Below are 22,525 nucleotides of genomic sequence, written 5' to 3'. Positions count from 1 at the left end.
AACAATTTTTCCTCAAACACTGTGGAAGTGTTCCCAGATTCAAAATGCTATTGGATCACTTTTCAAAAAGCTGCTTTGTTATTGCCAGCAAAGTTCTTTTCTATTGCAACATGTATTCTTTTTTGGTGGGATGAAAAATGTTATTTAAGGTCAAATTCTTTAGTACAAATTCAGCTGCTGGCTGGCAGAATTGTCGTTGCAGCAGAGTGGTACAACCAATGCTCCACCAAAAGAGAGATGGATTACAAAATTCGCAAAGTCCCTGCAATGGTGAAAATGACGAGCTGTAGGAGGCATTCTTCTCTCAGCTATACAAACCTCTCGGCTATGCTGAAAAAGGCTGAATGCTCAAAGGACCAGAACACCTGACAAAATTTCTCTCTAAAATAAATAGAAGACCCTCCCCTATGAAGCTTTCACCTATGTGCCTGACAGATGTCAAAGGGTGCCACGGAAAGACTGCATGAGGTTGATTTACCATCATTTCCCAGAGCACCTTTTTCTCCTATTGTATCAAAAGCAATTTTGTTGAGATAATTTAACACAGATGAAACGGTACTTACTCTTTATCTTTGCTATATCTTCAAGCTCCATGCTCAGCCCTGTTTGAGAAGGAAAAACAATTCACTCCTAATCACACAGGGATTAGAAGAAGTGTTCAAGCGTTTGAGGCAACTGCTTCTTAACTTAATCCCAACTTTCTCACAATTTTTCAACTTGCATTTTTCCTTCCTCCAAGAGAGACTATTATTGCCAACTGCCTTTCTGGATATTACAGTTTTTGAAGGCTAGACTCAAGCGATCACACAACTACATATTTTGTATTCTATTTAATTTTCATCTCCTTGATTCCTTATCTCATGTTAAAAGACTTGGCTACAACTTGATGTGCTTGGTTACCGTAGGTTAGAAGAACAGCAACAATGTTGGCCAAGTAGAAAGTTCCATCTATCCACCACCCAGATTTGACCTTACAGGGACTAAGAGAAACAGTTATTTTCCAGATTTGTTGACAATGCCACCCCCTACATCCCTAGCAAACCATTAGTCCCCAGCTATCAACACACCTGAACTGGCAAACTCCATATTGAATTCAGCATGGATTTCATTTTGTTGAACTACTTTGGCTTGTTCTTCCAGTACCACATTTATAGCATCCATGGCTGACGCCAAGTCATAGGGGGTCAAGTCAAAAGAAGATGACTCTTCACACAATTTCTCCTGAAATTCAGAGAAATACAGAATTTAATGTTATTTGGATTCTAATATTGTGCTGGGTGTGCTGAGCACTTCAAAGATTGTAAGGTCAGAAGGAACCATTGTGTTCATCTAGTCTGACCTCATATACAACAGAGGCCATAGGACTTCCCTGAATTAATTCACATTTGAAATAGAGCATGGCTTTTAAAAATACATCCAGTCTAGATTTAAGTTTCTAGTGACAAAGAATCCACCACAACCCCTGGTAAGTTGTTCCAATGGTTAATTATCCTCACTGTTAAAAACTGCTACTTATTTCCAGTCCTAGGCCATATCTACACTTACCTATAGATAGGAGCTGCTATGTCGATCCAGTGGGTCTGCTGAAGATCCGCTAAGTTAATGGCAGTGCACTCTCCCATTGACTCCAGCTCCCCGAGAAAAGTAAGTTAAGTCGGCGGGAGAGCATCTCCCATCAACACAGCACAGGGTAGGCACTGGGGTAAGTCAACCTATGCTACGTTGACTTCAATTACATTATTTATGTAACTGAAGTAGTGTAACTTATGTTGATTTACCGCAGTAGTGTAGATAAGGTCTATATTTGTCTAGCTTCAACTTCCAACCACTGGATCTTGTTATAACTTTGTCTGTTAGATTGAAGAACCCTCTATTATCAAATTTCCATTCCCAACGTATGCACTTATAGATAACGTTCTTCTCTTTAATAACTAAATAGATTAAACTCCCTGAGTCTCTCACTATAAGGCATATTTTCCAACCCTTTAATTGTTCTTGTGGCTCTTCTCTGAACTCTAATTTTTCAACATCTTTCCACTTTTCAGAGTCACTGCTTCCCAGGATAGATTCCCCAAACATAAAATTGTGGCCTACATTCTTTGTTCCTAGATGTATCACTTTGCATTTAGCCATATTAAAACAAATATTGTTTGCTTGCACCCAGCTTACAAAATGATCTGAATCACTCTATATTAGGGACCTGTCCTTTTCATTATTTACAATTTCCCCAAACTTTGTATCATCTACAAACTTTATCAGTCATGATTTTGTGTTTTTTTCCAGGTCACTGATAAAAATATAAAATAGCAGAGATCCAAGAATGAATCCCTCCAGGACCCCACTAGAAACCCACATGCCTGATGATGATTCCCTATTTACAATTACATTTTGGGACCTGTCAGCTAGTTTTAAATCCATTTAATGTATGCTATTTGATTTTGTATAATTAATTTCTTAATCAAAATGTTCTGTGTTACCATGTTAAATGCTTTACAGAAGTCTAAATATATTACATCACTTCTATTACCAATTTGTAATCTCATCAAAGAAAGGTATCAAGTTAGTTTGAGAAGATCTATTTTCCACAGACCCATGCTGATTGGCACTAATTATATTATCCTCCTTTAATTCTTTATTGAGTCCTGTACCAGCCTTTCCATTACTTTGCCTGGGACTGATAACAGGCCTGTAATTACCAGGTAATCATTTTCACACTTTCTAAATATTAGCACATTAGTTTTCTTCCAGTCTTCTGAAACTTCCCCAGTGTTCCAAGAGTTATTGAAAATCAACATTAATGATCTCATAGAACTCCGCAGTCAGTTCCTTTAAAACTCCTGAATGCAATTCCTCTGTATTTCTCAAGATGAGGTCTAATACTGAATTCCCCTTTTTGGGATGCAACACGTTTTGAGTTAGCAAATTGTCATCTATAATATTTACAAATTCTGAGGACATTTTAGTACAGGCTGCACAGGAACCCCAGCATGTTATTCAGATTGAAGTCCACCAGGATAATGCAATTTTTTTCCTATGCATTATAGTTAGGCACTTGAGGAGATGGTCATCCTTTTCCTTAGGGTGATTTGGTGTTCTGTAGCAGAACCAAATTAGTACTAGGGATGTAAAATTTTAAATTGTCAACTGGTAAGCATTAGTCTTACCGTTAACCACCAGCCCCAGGCTGGCCAGAGCAACTCCAACCCCACTCCCTTTAATCGATTAACTGGTTAAACAATGTAAATTTAATCATTTAAATGGTTAACTTTTTAAACAATATTCACATCCCTAATTAGTAACCCATCTTGTGCTGTATCTGTTAGGACACTGATACATAAGCATTCAAGATAATTTGCTTCTGACTTGTCAGTAACACAAACAGATAATGTCACTGCTGATACCATGCCACTACTCCTCCCTTTTTGCCCACTTGAACCTTTTAAATAGGTTAAAACCACGGACTTAGCATTCCAATCATGCAAACCATCCCACCCAGTTCCAGTAGTACCTATTAAGTTGAATTTATGCTCAAATAAGCAATTCCAATTTCTCTTTTTTACCACACAGGCTCCTAACACTAGTATATAGACAAATAAAGAATTTCTTCAGTTCATCTCTTGGTACCTTGATTAATTTTGTTCTCAACACCATGTTTTTTTGTAACTGAGTGCTTACTACATTCTCCCATTTCACCATCCTGTTTTTGCTAGTTTAATGCCCTCCCTGTCAAGTCTAGTCAGCCTGTAGCCTAGAAGAGTGGTTCCCATTCTACTGAGAGAGAGGCCACGCAAAGTGGACAGTCCCCTCATCCCTACAGAAGGTGGACTAACGTTTCACAAAACCTAATCCTTCTGCCATTTACCTAGCTAGTGGTTTACTTCTAAAGTCTTCTGCCTTCTGTCTTCCCTTGCTCATAGCAAACAAAGGATTTCAGAAAAGATCACTAGAGCATTCTTCTCCTGCAGTACCCTTCTGAGTTCCCTGAAGTCATCTATGAGGTATCCCAGGAAACAGCATCATTAATGCCTTATGCATCATTACCAGTGGATCTCTGCCTCCTGAGTTCAGAAGCCTATCCAGTCTTCAAGTCACATCTGGTGTCTTTGTTCCATGAAGACAGCACACCATCCTGTTTTCTGCCTGCTCCTTTGAAAAGGATGATGATGTTGTTCTTCGTTCAGAATTCCCAAGGAGGATTTTCTGTCTTTCTTGGTGGTTGGAGATCACTTTGTGGGTACATTTGATTGTTTTGTGGGTTGGGCTGAGCAGCCAGCCACAGGTATGTCCTGTACAGCTCTTTGTTTCATTTGACCAGCTGCACCTTCACAGATGATATCCTCAGTTTCTATGCTCATAGACTTTAAGGTCAGAAGGGACCATTATGATCTTCTAGTCTGACCTCCTGCACAACGCAGGCCACAGAGTCTCACACACCCACTCCTGTAACAAACCCTGGCTCGTGTCTGAGCTACTGAAGTCCTCAACTTGTGGTTTAAAGACATCAACATGATTATTATTAATTCTTCTACTTATGTGGAATTCCTCCTGGACTGATTCTATCTGGTGGTCATGGTCTGCCCCTCCTCTTCTGCCTTCAGCCATGTAGAATGCACCTGAACTTCTTGCCTCTGATGGTTACAAACTGCCAAGTCTCCTCTCCAGTTCCCAATATCCTTTGGTGACCAGTTTCTTCCTTTCTTGAATCTGGGGTGGCAATGCTTCCTGAATCTGGATGTCCAATAACTCATCAGCCTCTCTCATACTCTGTGGTGTATGTGCTTGTTCTTCTAGACCAAAAATATTTGCTTCCATAAAATTTTACAGGAACCAAACCATTCCTGTCCTTTGGAGGACTTGTTCTGGATTTGAACTTCGGACCTCTCACACAAGTGAGAATCATACTACTAGACCAACACATATATGAAGATGCAGTCCCTTGCACTCAAGATTTTACAATCTAAGATGGCAAGTAATGAATGAAGGTAGAGGGATAAAATACAACATACAAACATGCCATCTTAATTTAAATACTTATTTTCTTTATTTGTGTGTGTATCAACTATGGAGAAGGGAACTGAATAATCTTACATGAGAGATGTGATCTAATGGGCTGAATACTCCCCAATTGTAATCTTAGTTTTGACAATACTTCTCTGTCACCTTGGCCAAGTTACAGCCCTCTCTGCCCCAGATTCCTCATCCATAAAATGAAGATGGTATTGACCTTCTTCCCAGCTGTGAGAAATAGTAAGTACTTGCTTACATAGGAAAACTGAGATGCAGAATAAGCTATTATACAATAGCTATATTGGAATAGCTCCTCATAAGCATGCTATATTTTGGAATAAAAAGTCACTTTTATTCTAGAATAGAGTCATAAAATTTAAGGCCAGAAGGGACCACCAGATCATCTAGTCTGATCTCCTGTATAGCACAAGTCACCAACACCACCTGCACACTAAGCCTGTCAAGCAAAATGAGAACAAAGTACTACAGCCCATAGGAGATTTGACTCTTATGTTCCACAGGAAAAGAATACGAGGGATTGAGGGGCACCACTGCCCAAGGCCCCTACAAACAGCTTATTCCAGAATAATTATTTTAGTCAATTTCCCTGTGTAGACAGGCCCGAAGACTTATAACATGCTATGAAGAGGAAAAGCTCTGTGGGAACCCAGTTCACTTTTTAATGGAAAGGACTATTTTGATTAAGGCAGCAAATACAGTATTCCAACACTAAAAATAATTTCTACACCTACTTCAGGACAAACATCCTCCACTTCTAGCAGCCATTTTGCAGCAAAATAGACAACAATGCAAGAACAGGCACTCTAGTAAATAAACATTGCTGCTGCCAGAGAGAAATTCAAAGTGGTGTAATTTGGCAGATCAGGGGACACATTTTAAGAGTTCCTTTATACTTCATTATCCAAGCACTGAACTAGTGTTTGAGCCAGTTAGGGGTATAATCTTGTAATGCAACACCTTCCGATATCTTCTTGATAGGAGGAGGGTGCTCCAGCAGGAATCCAATCTTTCCTTTACAGAGTTCCTATTGAAAGAGGCCACCAGCTGTTTCTTTGTTCTTAAAAAAACAACAACTCAACAAATATGCTTGTGAAATAAGTCTGATTTTCTGTCATTGCTGAGACACTCACCTGCTATCCAGCATTTAAAGGTGAGATAGCCCAACATGTCAGAGCAGAACGAATACAACACAGTCCTCCGGGGGGGGAGGGCTCTGTTTGCAATAAAGCACATGAAAGTACACCAGAGCCTGCTTTTCCAGCTTCCATCTACAACTCTGCAAGGTGGGAGTACCCACTGCTAGCAGAGACTTCATGCTTTCATCATGGAGTTCACATTCCATAGAAGCCGAACCATTCTAGGCCCAGAATCCTTCTTTCCAAAATGTTTGCTTTTCATACATCTAATTTGCATGTGCAGCTACTGAAGCTGTATGCTGAAGTGACTATTTTAGACAGATGTACTAGTTAGGCACATACCTGAAATCTAAAGTGCAGCAATACCTGAGTGAGCAATCACAGAAATTCTGTGCACTTTTGACAATAAGAACCAGAATGATCAAATCTGGTTAGTTATTCAGTAAGCAAATAAAATTCCACATCTCTTCCAGCTGCAACACAAACACCTGAAAAACCAGAACTGGATCAGACTACTATGGTAAGAATTGTTCAGTTTCTTCACTAATAATCACTTCTTCACTTCTAATCACCAATTATATAACAAACAAGCCAGGTGCTCCAGGGCTGCTTGCCAAATAAAGTACCTAGCAATTTCCTGATTCTGCAGTCATCTGAACAACATGCCACAGGAAACTAGTGACCTGTACGTTCCAGCAGAGAAGGGGTTAAATCCCTGGTGCCAGCTCCCAGCAGATCCAAAGATCTGCCAGGATTGCTTCACAAAAGCAATAAGGCTGTGCAAGAAACTCATGCACAAGAACAGTGAATAACAGTTCTGCCAAGCACAGTATTACTCAGGGGCTCTGCTATATTGTAAATGTACGTCTTTCAAAAAGGTTTGCAATATCTAGCACTGAGCATAAACTGCTGACTATAAACTGTTCTGTGTGCTCGCTAGGCTTAATCACTGGTTTGAATAATCCATCCTATTTCTTCATTATGTAAACGTTTTATCTGTAATGTGGTGATATTCAGCCCTTCGTGCCTCAGGAACCAAATCAACAACAAACATTACCCAAAAGAGCCATAGTAGTATGAATTCATTGTTTCATTTACTATCATACTATATATAAACAGTAGGACAGGGGACATACTGAGTACATATAATTCTCACAGCAAAATGACTGACCAAGTATTATTTTATCAACTACAATTGGTTAATAACATAGTAAAGGCATCCTGATTGGTTAATAACTTAGACTGGTTAATAATCAAATCACACAGTTTTGATATCGTGTGCTGCAAAAAGCCACAGGAGACACATTAAAGAGCCACTTGCGGCTCACAAGCCTCCATCTGAGTATCACTGCTGTAACGTGTCCTCTTTGCTCTATAACCAATACACTTTCAGTGATGGACACAATGTAGGAAGCTGCGCTGATTGTATTATATCTATTTAATTCCTTGGTATCAGAAATTGGGAATTCAATCACTTACAGAAATGTGAAGCCCATGACAGAAGACGACAGAGCAATACCAGAATCCTGGCTTCCTAACTGATCACATAATTATAGATGGAGAGTAGAAGGTGTACTGCCTCAGATACTGGTTTAGCTAATGCTAAGATTCATGCAGAAAACAAACCCACACTTCAACATAGATGGAGTCGTAAATGTATACTTAATAACCACCTTTCTAAACTGATCATATTAGCAGCTGAAATACTTTCTTTTACTGTAGCTTTCGCCTTGGTACAAGTAACCTACAAGGGTCAGGCTTTGTGTTTGGGTGAGGAAGCAGAAACGGTAGGGGAAAAAACCAGATATAATTTACCACATTGTGAGCTTCATCGAGTATTACCACAGTTCCTTTCAGATCTAAGTTGTGTGCTCTCCGGCTCTAAAAGCGAAAACAAAGGGGACATGGGTGAGATAGCAACATGGCCTTTAGACACAGCTTAGTGAACCGGACCATGAGAGAGTTTGGAAGGGATATAATTCACTATGGAATGTGGCAAGCAAAACAGTTCTGGCAGCTTACATTGCAACATATTCTCTTGAAATGGAGATAATAAATGTGTCCTCTACAGGTAAGGACAAGGCCACACACCTGTGCTAAAAGTTAGATGACATCTAATACATAAAACACCATCCTAGCCACCATGGATGTAGAGGCTCTCTACACAAACATCCCACACACAGATGGAATACAAGCTGTCAGGAACACTATCCCTGATGATGCCACAGCACAACTGGCTGCTGAGCTCTGTGCCTTTATACTTACACACAACTATTTCAAATTTGATGACAATATATATCTCCAGATCAGTGGCACTGCTATGGGCACCCGCATGGCCCCACAATATGCCAATATCTTTATGGCCGACCTGGAACAACGCTTCCTCAGCTCTCGTCCACTCATGCCCCTTCTCTACCTACGCTACATTGATGACATCTTCATCATCTGGACCCATGGGAAGGAGACTCTGGAAAAATTCCACCACGATTTCAACAGCTTCCACCCCACCATCAACCTCAGCCTGGACCAATCTACACGGGAGGTCCACTTTCTTGATACCACAGTGCAAATAAGTGATGGTCACATTAACACCACCCTATATCGAAAACCTACCGACTGCTATGCCTTCCTTCATGCCTCCAGCTTCCATCCCGGACACATCACACCATCCATTGTCTACAGTCAAGCACTGAGGTACAACCGCATCTGCTCTAACCCCTCAGACAGAGACCAACACCTACAAAATCTCCACCAAGCATTCTCAAAACTACAATACCCGCACGAGGAAATAAGGAAACAGATCAACAGAGTCAGAAGCCAGAAGCCTCCTACTGCAAGACAAACCCAAGAAAGAAACCAACAGGACTCCACTGGCCATCACATACAGCCCCCAGCTAAAACCCCTCCAACGCATCATCAAGGATCTACAACCCATCCTGGACAATGATCCCACATGTTCACAGGCCTTGGGTGGCAGGCCAGTCCTTGCCCACAGACAACCTGCCAACCTGAAACATATTCTTACCAGTAACTGCACACCGCACCATAATAACTCTAGCTCAGGAACCAATCCAAGCAACAAACCTCGATGCCAACTCCGCCCACATATCTACACCAGCGACACCATCACAGGACCTAACCAGATCAGCCACACCATCACTGGTTCATTCACCTGCACATCCACCAATGTAATATATGCCATCATATGCCAGCAATGCCTCTCTGCTATGTACATCGGCCAAACTGGACAGTCTCTACGGAAAAGGATAAATGGACACAAATCAGACATTAGGAATGGCAATACACAAAAACCTGCAGAAGAGCACTTCAACCTCCCTGGCCACACTATAGCAGACCTTAAGTTGGCCATCCTGCAGCAAAAAAACTTCAGGACCAGACTTCAAAGAGAAACTGCTGAGCTTCAGTTCATCTACAAATTTGACACCATCAGCTCAGGATTGAACAAAGACTGTGAATGGCTTGCCATCTACAGAACCAGTTTCTCCTCTCTTGGTTTTCACACCTCCACTGCTAGAACAGGGCCTCATCCTCCCTGATTGAACTGACCTCGTTATCTCTAGCTTGCTTGCTAGCATATATACACCTGCCCCTGGAAATTTCCACTACATGCATCTGAGGAAGTGGGTATTCACCCACGAAAGCTCATGCTCCAAAACGTCTGTTAGTCTATAAGGTGCCACAGGATTCTTTGCTGCTATGACATCATGGGTCCATCTTACGTATCATAGAAGTCTGTCTTGTGAAGGAGTGGAATTAGGGGCCAAAAGGTGAAACAGAGGCGCTCACATGCATAAGAAAGAAGATAACACTAATACCTTCAAGGATGCATTAACGAATTATAATTCATTCCAACTTCTCTTTTTGTCGTACTTTCTACATATATTTTTTGTCATCTTTGCAAAAAGAGAACACACTCACGGTATTATGTGCAGTACAATTATAAAGTTGTCAATTCATTTCCTAATATTCTCTTCATCTTTAGCTCACTTTGATACTCTGTCACAGGCTACAGATCAGCCTGCTCTATTTAGCACCGGTGAGGCCTCACCAGAGTACTGTGTCCACTTCTGGACATCTACCCTCAGTAAAGATGCGGACAAACTGGAGAGAGTCTAGAGGAATGCTAGGAAAATGATAAAAGCTTTAGAAAATCTGACCTGTGAGGAAAGCTTAAAAAACTGGGCACATTTAGTTTTGAGAAAAGATGACTGACGGGGGACCTGATAACACTCTCCAAATATGGTAAGGGCTCTTACAAAGAGGATGGGAATAAACTGTTCTCAGTGTCCACTCAAGATAGGACAAGAAATAATGGGCTTAATCTGCAGCAACAGAAATTTAGGTTAGCTATTAGGAAAAACTTTTTAACTATAAGAATAGTTATGCACTGGAAAAGGTTACACCAAGGGAGGTTGTGGAATTATTGTCATCACTGAAGGTTTTCAATAACAAGTTATACAAACACCTCTCAGGGATGGTCTAGGTTTACATAAGAACGGCCATACTGAGTCAAACCAAAGGTCCATCAAGCCCAGTATCCTGTTCTCTGTCAGTGGCCAATTGTTTATTGTATGACCAACACAAACAACAAAAGGAATTTTGTGCCCTGCAGGGTGAATTCCACTTACTGGATGATATTGAGCTCCTGTTAAAACCAAAAAACCCATACTCCTTAATTGTAGGGGAGAAGGAAATTCAAAGAGCAAGATGTGCAAGCTTCCATCTTTAAGGTTCTTGATTTGAATTAGGTTATGAAGTTTTGCCTGATGTACTCTGTGCAGTGTTTTAGCTAGTTTTGAAGTGTACCACCTCAGGAGTTTGCTTGCTATGCACATTCTTTTTGGCATATCCACTAAAATCTGATTTAAAAGATCAATAAAAAACATTTCAATTTAAAAACAAAAATATTACCTTTGAGTCTAGTAAATAGTTGTAAGGCATAAAAATAATATCTGCTTGCTGCTTCAGGCTCCGAGATAAATAATAAGGACAAACTCTGTTAAAAAAAAAAAGTATGAACTATGAAACAATATCCAGAGAGAGACTAAAGTGCACTCAGCCTTCATTTACTGTGTTTCAGGCTCTAAGGTTTCTGAACAGCTTTTTAATGACTGGAACATTAGATCTCAAGGCAAATGCCTCGCTTTATCCCTGTGGGCCCTTCCTATTTACACTTCAGTGACAAGGAATGCCAGACTCAACACTTAACAGTGCAGCCCAGCAAAACACAGACCCAGACACCTAACAGGGGAAAAATGAGGTGGTTTAGTGGTTACTGCACTAATCTTTCTCCCCTGAAGACCAGGATTCAATGTTGGATTAGATAATTAAATCTTTAGTGGTAAGAGATTGTGTGGTCTCATCCACCTCATAAAACCATCATTTCACCTGCATAATCAGCAGTTCCTCCTTGGGTATGCCTGACTGTGATCACTATCTGGTCTCTGCAGCAGATCAGGACTCAAATACACCAGCAGCTCTAGGAAGAGGCATTAAGGTCTCAGTGCAGAGACGGATTTCTTGAGAGTTCTTTGCACACATCACTACTCGACTCTTGTCATTGCTGCTCATCTGGAACTTTTAAGTTCATACAAATGGATTCCCCGGAACAAGGAGGCCAGTGCGGAACTTTTACCTGTGCTTGTTTCCATTTTTAACCAAGTCTTCAATATCTAAGATAGAGTTGGTCAGTTCCTTCTCTGTACTCTTCTCTGTGAAGGAGAGAATGAACAGTTACAGAAATTGAAGCAAATAATTACATAAACATAACCACATGTGGGGACTGTACTTCGCTCCACATTCATTGGATTCTATCAGAGTCTCTTATCTTGATCCCCTGGATTGAAACTAAGGCCTGAGGTTATTCTCTGTAGCTCCACCAGCATTGAATACTCCAGCTGCACAAGCTTCAGACAAACACACATTAGCATTTGAAGATTTCAGTCAACCATTTTGTATTTTGTTCCATCCACTCCAAGGAGAACCGTTTCATAAATAGTGTTTGATTTTTACCCTAATGTCCATATTGCAAGAAATAATCCTGCACTGGACCTCTTGGGATGGCCTAGATGTAACCTAGCAGGTCCCTTTCCATCTTTAATTTCTATTGTTCTATGAAACCTGGCCCTGCCGCTTCCAAATTCCAGGCCAGGCTCTAAGAAAATGTGAACACCTGTTGATTTAACTCTTAAATTACATTTTTCATAATAAGCCACAACATGTGTAGATGATAGTTTGTGAGCTAATACACATGTTGGTGCTATAATTTTTTCAATGGTTTAGTCCTAACCTAATTTCTGGTTTGCTCAGTTCCTGCAACCCAAAATTCAATGACCCGAATGCCTTATAATTCACTCAGGCAAGAGGAACTGCTATCCTTTCCTTAACTTGGTCCTGTGCTGAAGAACTGTTTGTGTGTGTGCATATTAGTAAAAATTCAGGATGACAGTTTACTGGTCTAAGCTTCATCTTAAAATATATAGAACCACAGGTTTGAATCCTAGCACAGTTAACTCAGCCGTCACTCTTCAGAGGATACAATAAGCACAATACAGTTTATTGAATGGGGGTTCTGCAAGGATATTTAAAACTATCTGCACTTGAAGACAAGGGGTCTGTCATCCCACACCAGCAGACTCCTTGGCTACTTCCTCCCTGCTCCCTCACACTGTGTATCATATAGCATGCTGGTTCTCTGCTGAGTTGCAGTGCAGTAGTGCTGACAACTGTTTGGTGACTAACATGATATTAATTTGTGGTCTGACCCAAATCCCCAAACCGACTCTCTCATTTATCTCAATTGCTAGCAGACACAGCAAAGAGGCCAAGAGCTGAATGGGCATGTAGAACGAAATACCCTCTCACTCCTAGAAGGACCTCACCAGTTCAAGAGTGAGGCATATTGCTGGGATTATATGGATAATTTGCACTCCTGCTGCTCTTGCTCTGTTTTGCGGACAAATTAAAAGGATTTCAGCCTTCAGGGATATCAACCCTGTACCTTTCCTAGGCATTAGCTTAAAAATCTATTAAAAGTAAATTTACATGCATTCATTCAGGTGCCGATGGGTTCTCTCATGCCTTTTCAACTTCCCCATCCACCGGCCAGGTACCTCTCTGCCCAAAATCAGGGCATTGCCTCCACAGCCAAACTTACCCTCCACATTGTTATAGAAATGGCAAGTACGAGCCATCACTTTCATTCGGCACATGTGGATCTGCAAGACAAAGCACATTTCAGGCACAAAGACACAGCTGGCCCAAGGCTGTGGAGAGAGGGGCAGGGTAAATGAACATATTCAGTGACACCAGCTCAGCATAATAAGGAATGGGGAAAGGTCTCTCTAAAAAAACAATCCCTCTTCTTCTCACATTTTCTGCAGACCTTGATCACGGTGCAGCATCTACCCCAACCAAGCACAATGGAAGATCAGGTTATAATCCACAGCCTACAAAACATGTGGCTTCACTGGGCTTCTTCATAATGAGGCTGCCGTTTGTTCCTAAATTCCTCCATTTCCTAGGATTTTTGTTGTACATCCATCATTATGCCTCCATACTTCCCATAGATAGGTCCCCTCCCCAGGGGCATCCACCTGCCCCTCTGAGACCCTTCTAATACTGCCTCTTTATTCAGATACCAAGAGGGCCTGCAGTAATGCAACACATCCTTTGAGCATCAAGCTAGAAGCAATGCATACCAGATCATCAACAACGAGAATCAAATAGGGGGATACCAACAAGTTGTCCTGCCAAAGAAAAAGGGGAAAAAATCCTCTGAGCATCACCAGTATGTTGAATTTCTATGGCACCTTTCAAATAAAATCTTAAGTGCCTTACATACATTAGGACATGTAAGGGAAGTAGTATTGAACCCAATTTAAAAATAAGGAAAACGAAGGCAGAGAGAAAAGGGACACCAGCCATTTGAAATTTAGTCAATTTCAGGGAATGAATCAAATATCATTGCAGGGCCTACGCCTGCCTACAAATCCCTGGGCCAATTTTTGCAGTTTTACAATCAGATTTTCCTCTCAGTGTTCTTCCCTTCCCTACTGATATGTAGGGCACCCAAACAAACAGGGGGAAAGTGACAGACCACTCAGTTATTTTTCCCCATTGGTCTTTTTTCAGCTAAGGTAGTCCTTAACATTACATATGACAATAGTAGGTAAAACATTTTCAATCAGGAGCATGATTTTAAATTGATGGTGTCATTTTAAACTACTTGCCTTGGGTCACTTGGTAAGCAAGTGGCAGGACTGAAAGCTGAATGCAGAAAACTAATTCACATGCTCTCACCAGTCACAGTCACAACCCCTCTTGGAAAGGTAAATCCCAGAACTTAATTCTTCACTAACAGAGCAGGACAAGAATACAAACTTTCTATAGCACTCCAACTGTACGGTCAACAATACCTCTGAGTTTTGCCAAGGATTGCAATGAACTTCAGCATTAGGAGTTACATGCCTTAAAGCCAAGATACAGTCACTTACACATAGGAACTGTGCACAACTTCACTGTTGCATTCTTACCTGCATGTGGTTACTCTCCTGCCTCTTAACTTCGGGGTTAATACAAAGCTGCTCTCTGGAGCCCAACACACAAACCTTTGGCCTATTTAAACAAAACACACAAATAGCTGGTATTAAAAAAAAAAAAGAGGGGGGACAAGAGAAAGAAAAAACAGACTTTTGAACACATATGTTGCTAGCTTGAGTCAAGTATTTCAAATGTGAAAGTTGGCTGGGAAGAAAGTGGGTGTTAGAAATTTGGGAATCTCAAGGCTTTTCAACAGCTACATTTCTCATCTATAATATCACTTTATTTTTTTTTGGAGCAGCAATAAATGCTCAATCTTAAACATCCATAAATGAAATTATTTTGACAGGGGCAGGGAGTAACCAATAGTAGCTTTTAGTCAACTCTCAAAAAGCACCCCCCACAAAATCTAGATCCCATTATAATGCCACATCTAAATACCATGGACCTAAAAAAGAATCCTCTCGCACCATAATCTATTTTTGAGATAGCAGGGAGATTGGATTAATGATAATTTACTGCAGAAGCTGTGGCTGAAGGCAAGCATTCAAAATAGCTTTGTTAATTGAAAAGATATATCCATACAGACATGCAAGTGGTTACTAACTGACAAATTAAAAAAAATAGAACCATGGAGCTACATGAAACAGCACCATTGGCAGGAATACAAGCAAAATATTCTATTAACCCAGATAAACTGAAAAATCCATATCTCTCTCTGATGAAAAATATGAAACATTTCTTTTCATACACAAAAAAGTTCACAGGCTTGACTGGAAAACCATCTAGAAAACCACACTTTTTCAAAGGAACTTTTGAAGTAAAGGGGATTATATACAAGAAACTTTGGGATAGGAGCGAGAAAAGGAAGAAGAATAGGAAGCACAACCCTCAGCATGGGGAAAAGCTACACAGTGAGTCAGAGAAGCTCAGTTTCCATCCATCTGCATTACGAGAATTGCATTCCAAGGGATACATCATCAGATATGTACTCATCCAACACAATTCAAATAATACCTGAAATGACTGGGTTTCTACCCTTTTACTCTGACTGAAAAGCATTTTCTTAATGTGTATTTACCTGTAGACTGTGCTCTTTAACTCACTGATGACCTGAGTAAGCTGAGAATGGGTTCTGGAGGCATAAATTATTTTAGGAACATCCGTGTAATAAGCTGCCAAAGGGAGAAGAAAAGGAAAAAAGTTATTAGCACTAAACAGAAGGAAGAACTAAAGATATCATTAGCCTGCTTTCCCCAGCTGGTGCTATGGTAACAGCGTGGCTTATGAAGACAGCAAAGGAATTAACAATCCAACTATTCACCTACAGGAAATGAGCTATGTGGATATTTTTACTGCCCTGTAGCAAGGAGAAAGGTTATGAGAGACATTTTAGGTTTACATCAGTAAAAGGTAAGTGTGAAATAATGCTTTAGCTGTTAAATAATGCCATTGTGACATTCACAGGTACATGACAATGATAAAAGAAATACTGATCATCCCCTGTCACTCCTTCAAGGTTCCCAACCACATATAACAGTCAAAGCCTGCTTGCTGGGACATTTACCTGGGATTTCAGCATCTTTGGCAGCATCACCCCAGGACGACATAGGTCTGTCAGGAAAGAGTTCCACTCCACTCATTCGCTGTGCAATTTTCCGTGCTGAGATGGTATCTTTAAAATGCTCCCGCCAAGCCAGAGTGGCACAGAGGAGGCACAATGTCTTCCCTGTACCCGTGGGACTCTCCAAAATGCCATTCACCTTCTTAATGTTGAGGGAGAAGGGAAGAAAATTTGGGGACAATTCAGAAATTTGCCTAGCATTGATCAACTTATACTACAGTATTTTCCCAGGAAAAGAATAATCACATCACTGTACAGATTTAAGTAGCATGATATACCTTCCACTTGAAACACATACGTACATTCTTATAAGCCTGTAAAAGCTGCCACATAGAAGTACAACCTGTAAGAGCCTTTACCCCAGTCAAGTATCAGAGGGGTAGCCGTGTTAGTCTGTATCCACAAAAACGAGGGGTCCGATGGCCCCCTGAAGATTAACAGGTTTATCTGGGCATAAGCTTTCATGGGTAGAAAACCATTTCTTCAGATCCACTTTGTGGGTAAAAAACCACTACTTCAACCTAAAACTCAGATTCATGAACTATTTTATCCTTTAATTAGCCCAGAAATTCTCCACACTTTGCTTAACATGTGACAAATTTTAGGTTAAAATAAAGGAAAATATAAGCTGCTGCCTTAGGCTAAAATTGGAAATGATTATAAGACTGTACATGGTGTCTGATTTGCTAAGCAAGTTATTAGTTTAAACATATACTCCACATTACAAGATTGAATCACGCAGTATAGATGGTTTACACCAGGGAAAGAACTGTGCTCATGACCTGTTTTTAATTATCTTATGTCTGTAGACCAGACATTACAGAATGCAATTTGTTTTAAAACTTTTATGCCTGGATTATGCATTGGCCAGGGCAAATTATGCCAAAACACTATTAAAGGCCATTCATAAAACAGGTTTAAAATGATATCTGCTTTTTCATTCCAACATCAGTGGGGGTCTACTGAGCAACTAACACTGCAGCTGTGGTGAGGTTGAATGCTGGAGTGTCATGGAGAGTAAAACTTCTCTTCCACAAAAAAGCTCAGGTCTTGGATAGGGTGGTACAAAGAAAATGAATCTCAGAAAAACTACTTTAGGCACTCCAGGCAAAGAATAATCAGTATTTTGGAAAGCATTTCCTTATTTGTTTGACATTCACTAAAACTATATTGTGGAAATGCCAAGTATATAATACCATAAGTACACCATAATTTTTTTTTAAATTAAGGACAGATTGCATGAACATAAGGACTACTTATTTAGTTTTCTTTTCTTTTTCCAAGTTTCGGAGAGAGGGAAGAAAAAACGTACCTACATTTATGCCAAAAGATTTAACACTAACATTTCTGGCATTGTTTTTTTTTTTTAATTGCATGCTAAAAAATATGTACAATTAAAAATAAAGTCTGGTGAAGTGGAAAGCAGAGAGTATATGGACTAGAAAGGAGAAAAAATAGGTATTTTTTCATTAGTAGTTTAAATTGTGAGAGTCTCCTTTCGCAGTTTGCAAACCAGATAACTAGGACCCTATTAAACTGACAATTCACTTTGGTCATTTTCACAGCCATGGTGGTCTTTAAACTGTTCAATTTCATGATTTCAGATGTTTACAGGTGTTGTAACTGGGGTCCTGATCCAAAAGGGGATTGTGGGGGGGTGGGGTGTTCTAAAGCTGTTGAAGGGGGGTTGCAGGATTGCCATACTCACTTCCGTGCAACCTTCAGACCCCAGCTCTGAAAGCAGCAGCTCCAAAGTTCACTACAGCTAGAGAAGGCTCCTGGAAGTGGAGGTAGGTCTGATCTCCCCAGTGCTGGGCAGCACCCTGGGCAGGAGCCATGGGGGAGAAGGAGCGGAAGCCCCAGAGCTCAGGTGCCCTGAGCCTGGTCAAGAGCCATAGAGGCCAGCAGTCCGGAGTCCAGCTCTGAAGCTGCTGCAGCGCAGAAGTGAGGGTGTATCACCCTCACTTCTGTGCTGCCTGTGGAGGTGGGTCTGATCTCTCCCCATAATAGCCATGCAGGGGAAGGACAGGTCCAGTCCCTCCCCAACCCAGCTGATTTTGGGGAGATCAAATTTCACAGGAGAGGGCTTATTTCACGGTCCATTACATGTTTTTCATGGCCATGAAATTGGTAGGGCCCTAAAGATAACCTTTTACATAAATTGCATTCTAGCTTCTACAAACTGATTTCTGATAAAGAAAAGAATTAAAATTCCATAGTAAATCACCAGGGAAAAGGTTAGTGCACAACCATTTTAAATATTTTTTTCATATTACAAAAACCACTTACCCGCCATGCTATATAAACAGCCTTTAAATGTTATAATACCCTCAAAACATATGATACGCTAGTCGACTTATTTTCATGTTCATTATGCTTAAAACAACCAAACCTTTTTGTTTTTTTTTAAATAAATAAAAGGCCTTCTCTTGGCCTCGGACCAGGCCCCCTATGACCGAGAAATCCTCACAGTTGTGAACCTCTTTCCCCCACACCCCTGCCAAAAAGAATAAATCTACATTATAAATTTCACCCTCTTGAGGTACGGTGTTATATTATGGCCTGGTACTGCTTGTGGACAGAATCAAATTGTGTTATAAACACGATATAGAACCCTGGGCTAAAGCTCTATAAAGAGCAGGCTCTGTGACATGATTATAATTCAACCTGATCACAGGTAAAACCTGTCTCTTGACACAGTAAAATTGCATTGTAGGTAGAAGGAATTATTTTGGAAACACTGACACTCCAAATCCTAAATCGTCCTTCCCACCCACTCCCCAACACGAATGGATCCCAAAGGAGTCCACCTGACCAGGGCTGGAAATTTACTGTAACCTCTCCCAGTGCTTACCTTCTGGAGGCACTCAAGCACTTTAGTCATGTATTCCTCCTGACATCTGTATGGTTGAAAAGGAAAGTCCACTGTGATGCCATTTAATGTTATCTTGGGCATACTTTATCTTACACACTGAAAGCACAGAAACCAAAAGCATGCTTTATCATGTTTAATTTACAGCACACAACAAGCATATATGCTAAATATGTACATACTGCAACTTCTCACTAAAATTCATTGAAATTACATGTATATGGTAGAAGAGAGTACTGTCATTTCATTTTTACGCAACAACATTGCCAGCAAATCACTACTTACAACAGCTACGAAGTTCACCAGGATTTATGGCCCAATTTTGCAAAGATCTAAGCACACTCTTGTAAGTAGTCCAATGCATGCAATGCAACTACTCACAGGCATAAAGTTATTCACATACTTCACTCTTTGTAGAATCACACCACTAATGCGGCCATAGAATATGCCAAATTTATTATTCTATTTATGTTTGTTAGGAGGCTTTTAGTGGAATAGAATGGGCAGTCCATCATTGGAAACTGCAAATAAATTGATACTGTCAATTTAGAGTTATGATTATCCAGAGCATGGGAGAGGTGCATGTAGTTTAATATAAAACACACAGGATAAATGACTTGGTCACCTCAAATACTCTCAGTCCTGTCAAGTCTCCCTGCTTTGGGAGAGTCCCTCCTATCTATTCACTTCAAAGATCTGTTTCTAGAAGAATTCTGCTATTTACATCTCAAACATTTTAAATCTCACTTTTTGTTGTTGTTTGTTTAAAGTGTCCCTCATTCAAATTGCACAGACTTCCGGCAGCCTTGCACACCCAAGTCCTGGGATCTTGTCACTTTTGTCCCAAGTTTCATACTTTTTCATAACTTAAGTGTGCACATGTATTGTAAGTACTTTGCACAAGGCCTTATCCGCATGAAAAAGTTGCACTGATTTGACTAAAGCTGTTGGTTTAAATGAGTGCAAAAATCTGCACAGTCCCTCTTATGTCACTTTAAGGGTAGCCTCTTTAGGCCTGGCCTATACCTAAAAATGAGGTCAACCTAGATACTTCACTTAGGGTTGTGAAAAATTTCATGCGCTGTACAACATAATTACGTTGACTTAAGCCCCCCCCCCCCCCCGACACAGCTAGATCAAGGGAAGAATTCTTCCAGAGACCTACTTAGCTGCCTCTTGGAGAGGTGGATTAACTAGATTGATGGAAAAACACTTACTTCCTACATCGATGGATCTATGCTATGGTGCTGCAGCAGCACAGATACCGCACAGTACAGGTAACCACTCACATGTTCCTGGAATACTAGACATTTCAGCACTTCCAGAAACAGCCTGAGTGGCCTCCCTAGCACCCCAGCTGTACCCCTCTAGCACAGTCCCTCTAAGCCAGAGGTTTTCAACCTTTTTCCATTTGTAGACCCCTAAAAAACTTCAAGTGGAGGTGCAGTGCCCTGTCGACATTTTAGACATAGTCTGTGGACCCCCAGGGGGCCACCCCCCAGACTGAAACCCACTGGTAAGGATAGCTTTTTGCAGACCCCTCAGCCACAGTCTGCAGACTCTCAGGGGTCCCCCACCCATGGGTTGAAACCTTAACCTGACTCCTAATGAGCTCAGGTTAAATCACCATGGGCCAGAGGGGAGCTGAAATAAGCGGATCCACGCAGAGGCTCTGCACGCCCAGGAAAGAAAGACTTCAACGCCAAGGAGTGCGGGGCCCGTGTCTAGACAGGGCCTGAGAAGCCGCACACGCTGCCTTCACCTCCCCACCCCCACGAGCCCGCCAGAGGCGCAGAACGGCGGCGGCCGGGTCCTGATGAGGGTCGCGCGCTGTGATGGGATCCCGAGGGCGCAGCTCCGCCGGTTACCATGGAAACACCGCGGGCGCGCAGCAGCTGGGCTAGGACGACACGGGGAGCCAGAAGCCGCGCTACCGGCAGCGGCAGCAGCAGCCCCAGGGAAGAGGCCAAGCCCGGAGCAATTAGGAAATGGTTCGCGCCGTCCCGCCCGCTCCAGCGTTCGCAAGACCCGCGCCTGGTGCCCGCCCTCCGCCGTCATGCTGTGCGTCACTTCCGCCTGCTCGGTCCCGCCTGTCCTGCTCTCGCGAGAGCTGGGGTGCTGTAATGGGCGGTCACTGCTAGGGGGATGTGGGGAGACAAACCCCGTGGCGGGAAGGAAGCGAGCGGCCAGGGTCTGGCCCGGGAGGTGCCTAGTAGAGCGACGCCATTTTGGGGGTGTCCTTTGCTCGCCTCAGTGGCCGGAGCCAAGTGTTTGAGCGAACCCGACCCCTTCCGAGGCGGTTTGGCTCCCCTCAGGCAGCTCCCCGACGAGCCCCAGCGGGGTTGAGCGGCTCTTCAGCCTTACCTCGAAGGCCCCACGGAACTTGGCCTTGGCCAGCACATCTCTCCCACGCGCGCTTCTGCTTTGGGCGGGCTGGCTGCTCCTGTCCCGCCTCGGGTAGCTGAGTTTTAGGGGTGTGCGTGCGAGGAGTGTCAGCCCCTGCAGGAGCCTTGCGCGCCCTCTTCCAGGTATCATCACGTCGAGCGGTGTGGTGTCTGCAGCCGGAAAGCTCATGCGATCTGCCAGGCGGCTTGTGTTCGTGGGGAGTGTGGAGCCCTTTGTTTTCCGCCTACCTTCAGTTCCCTGGCACGAGTTCCTGGTCTGTGCACTTGCCCAGGAACTGCTGCAGCGGAATCTCAAAAAAGGAGGAGCCCCCCCCCAGGTTTTAGCCCAGGAAAGCTTATACTCTAATAAATTCGTTAATTTCTAAGGTGCCACAGGGACTCCTCCTCCTTTTTGCTGGTACAGACTAACAGGGCTACTACTCTGAAAAGTGGAATCACAGTTACTCACCAAGGGCTTGTCTCAGATGTATATGCTCGTAATGAATTCCTGAGTCACTTCGGATAGATAGGTTAGTCTAGGTGACTTGTACATGTATGTAATAAAAGGAGATGTGTGCTTTAATTAGATTCCCAGATTCCTCTGTTATATTTCATGTACTCATAGAAGCTAGAAATAAGATAATATGAGCTCATCCAGTACAGCTCCGTGTAAACTATCTGGCTAATACTGATGATGTTTTTTAATTTCTCCATACTGCTAGACAGCTGTTCTATAGACAAGAAACAGGACATGCTCTCATGTAGAGGTGCCACAAAAACTTGCAGATGCCATCCATTTCTAGCCAATCACAGGTGCTACAGAATTTACAGGTGCTATCAATGTCTAGTCAATCACACATATGGTATTGTCTATACAGAAGTACCCTAAATAATGTTTCATCCAATATTTGAAAATCTA

The 22,525-nt window shown here is 41.8% G+C and overlaps 1 protein-coding gene across 13 annotated transcripts in view; it reads right to left on the bottom strand.

Moving 5' to 3' along the window:
- The window catches only part of RTEL1 (regulator of telomere elongation helicase 1), a 112,316-nt gene extending 90,566 nt beyond the window's left edge, over positions 1 to 21,750 (bottom strand). For 7 of the 13 annotated variants that reach the window (XM_030533574.1, XM_030533583.1, XM_030533587.1 and 4 more), the window contains exons 1-11: positions 21,091 to 21,261; positions 19,205 to 19,321; positions 16,294 to 16,492; positions 15,808 to 15,901; positions 14,720 to 14,801; positions 13,342 to 13,402; positions 11,821 to 11,896; positions 11,097 to 11,181; positions 7,980 to 8,045; positions 1,068 to 1,221; positions 564 to 602 (exon numbers count right to left, since the gene is read on the bottom strand). In XM_030533574.1, coding sequence (XP_030389434.1) covers positions 564 to 602; positions 1,068 to 1,221; positions 7,980 to 8,045; positions 11,097 to 11,181; positions 11,821 to 11,896; positions 13,342 to 13,402; positions 14,720 to 14,801; positions 15,808 to 15,901; positions 16,294 to 16,492; positions 19,205 to 19,306 — 958 coding nt within the window. In that variant the 5' untranslated portion in view covers positions 19,307 to 19,321; positions 21,091 to 21,261. Of the gene's footprint in view, positions 1 to 563; positions 603 to 1,067; positions 1,222 to 7,979; positions 8,046 to 11,096; positions 11,182 to 11,573; positions 11,785 to 11,820; positions 11,897 to 13,341; positions 13,403 to 14,719; positions 14,802 to 15,807; positions 15,902 to 16,293; positions 16,493 to 19,204; positions 19,322 to 20,439; positions 20,825 to 21,090; positions 21,262 to 21,586 lie in introns of those variants that run through there. The other 6 variants (XM_030533576.1, XM_030533579.1, XM_030533575.1 and 3 more) reach the window with 6 other exon arrangements.
- Positions 21,751 to 22,525: the final 775 nt, after the last annotated feature.

The sequence above is a fragment of the Gopherus evgoodei genome, chromosome 14 (genome assembly GCF_007399415.2).
Source record: "Gopherus evgoodei ecotype Sinaloan lineage chromosome 14, rGopEvg1_v1.p, whole genome shotgun sequence".
NCBI lineage: Eukaryota > Metazoa > Chordata > Testudines > Testudinidae > Gopherus > Gopherus evgoodei.
This window is presented reverse-complemented; position numbering and strand designations above follow the sequence as displayed.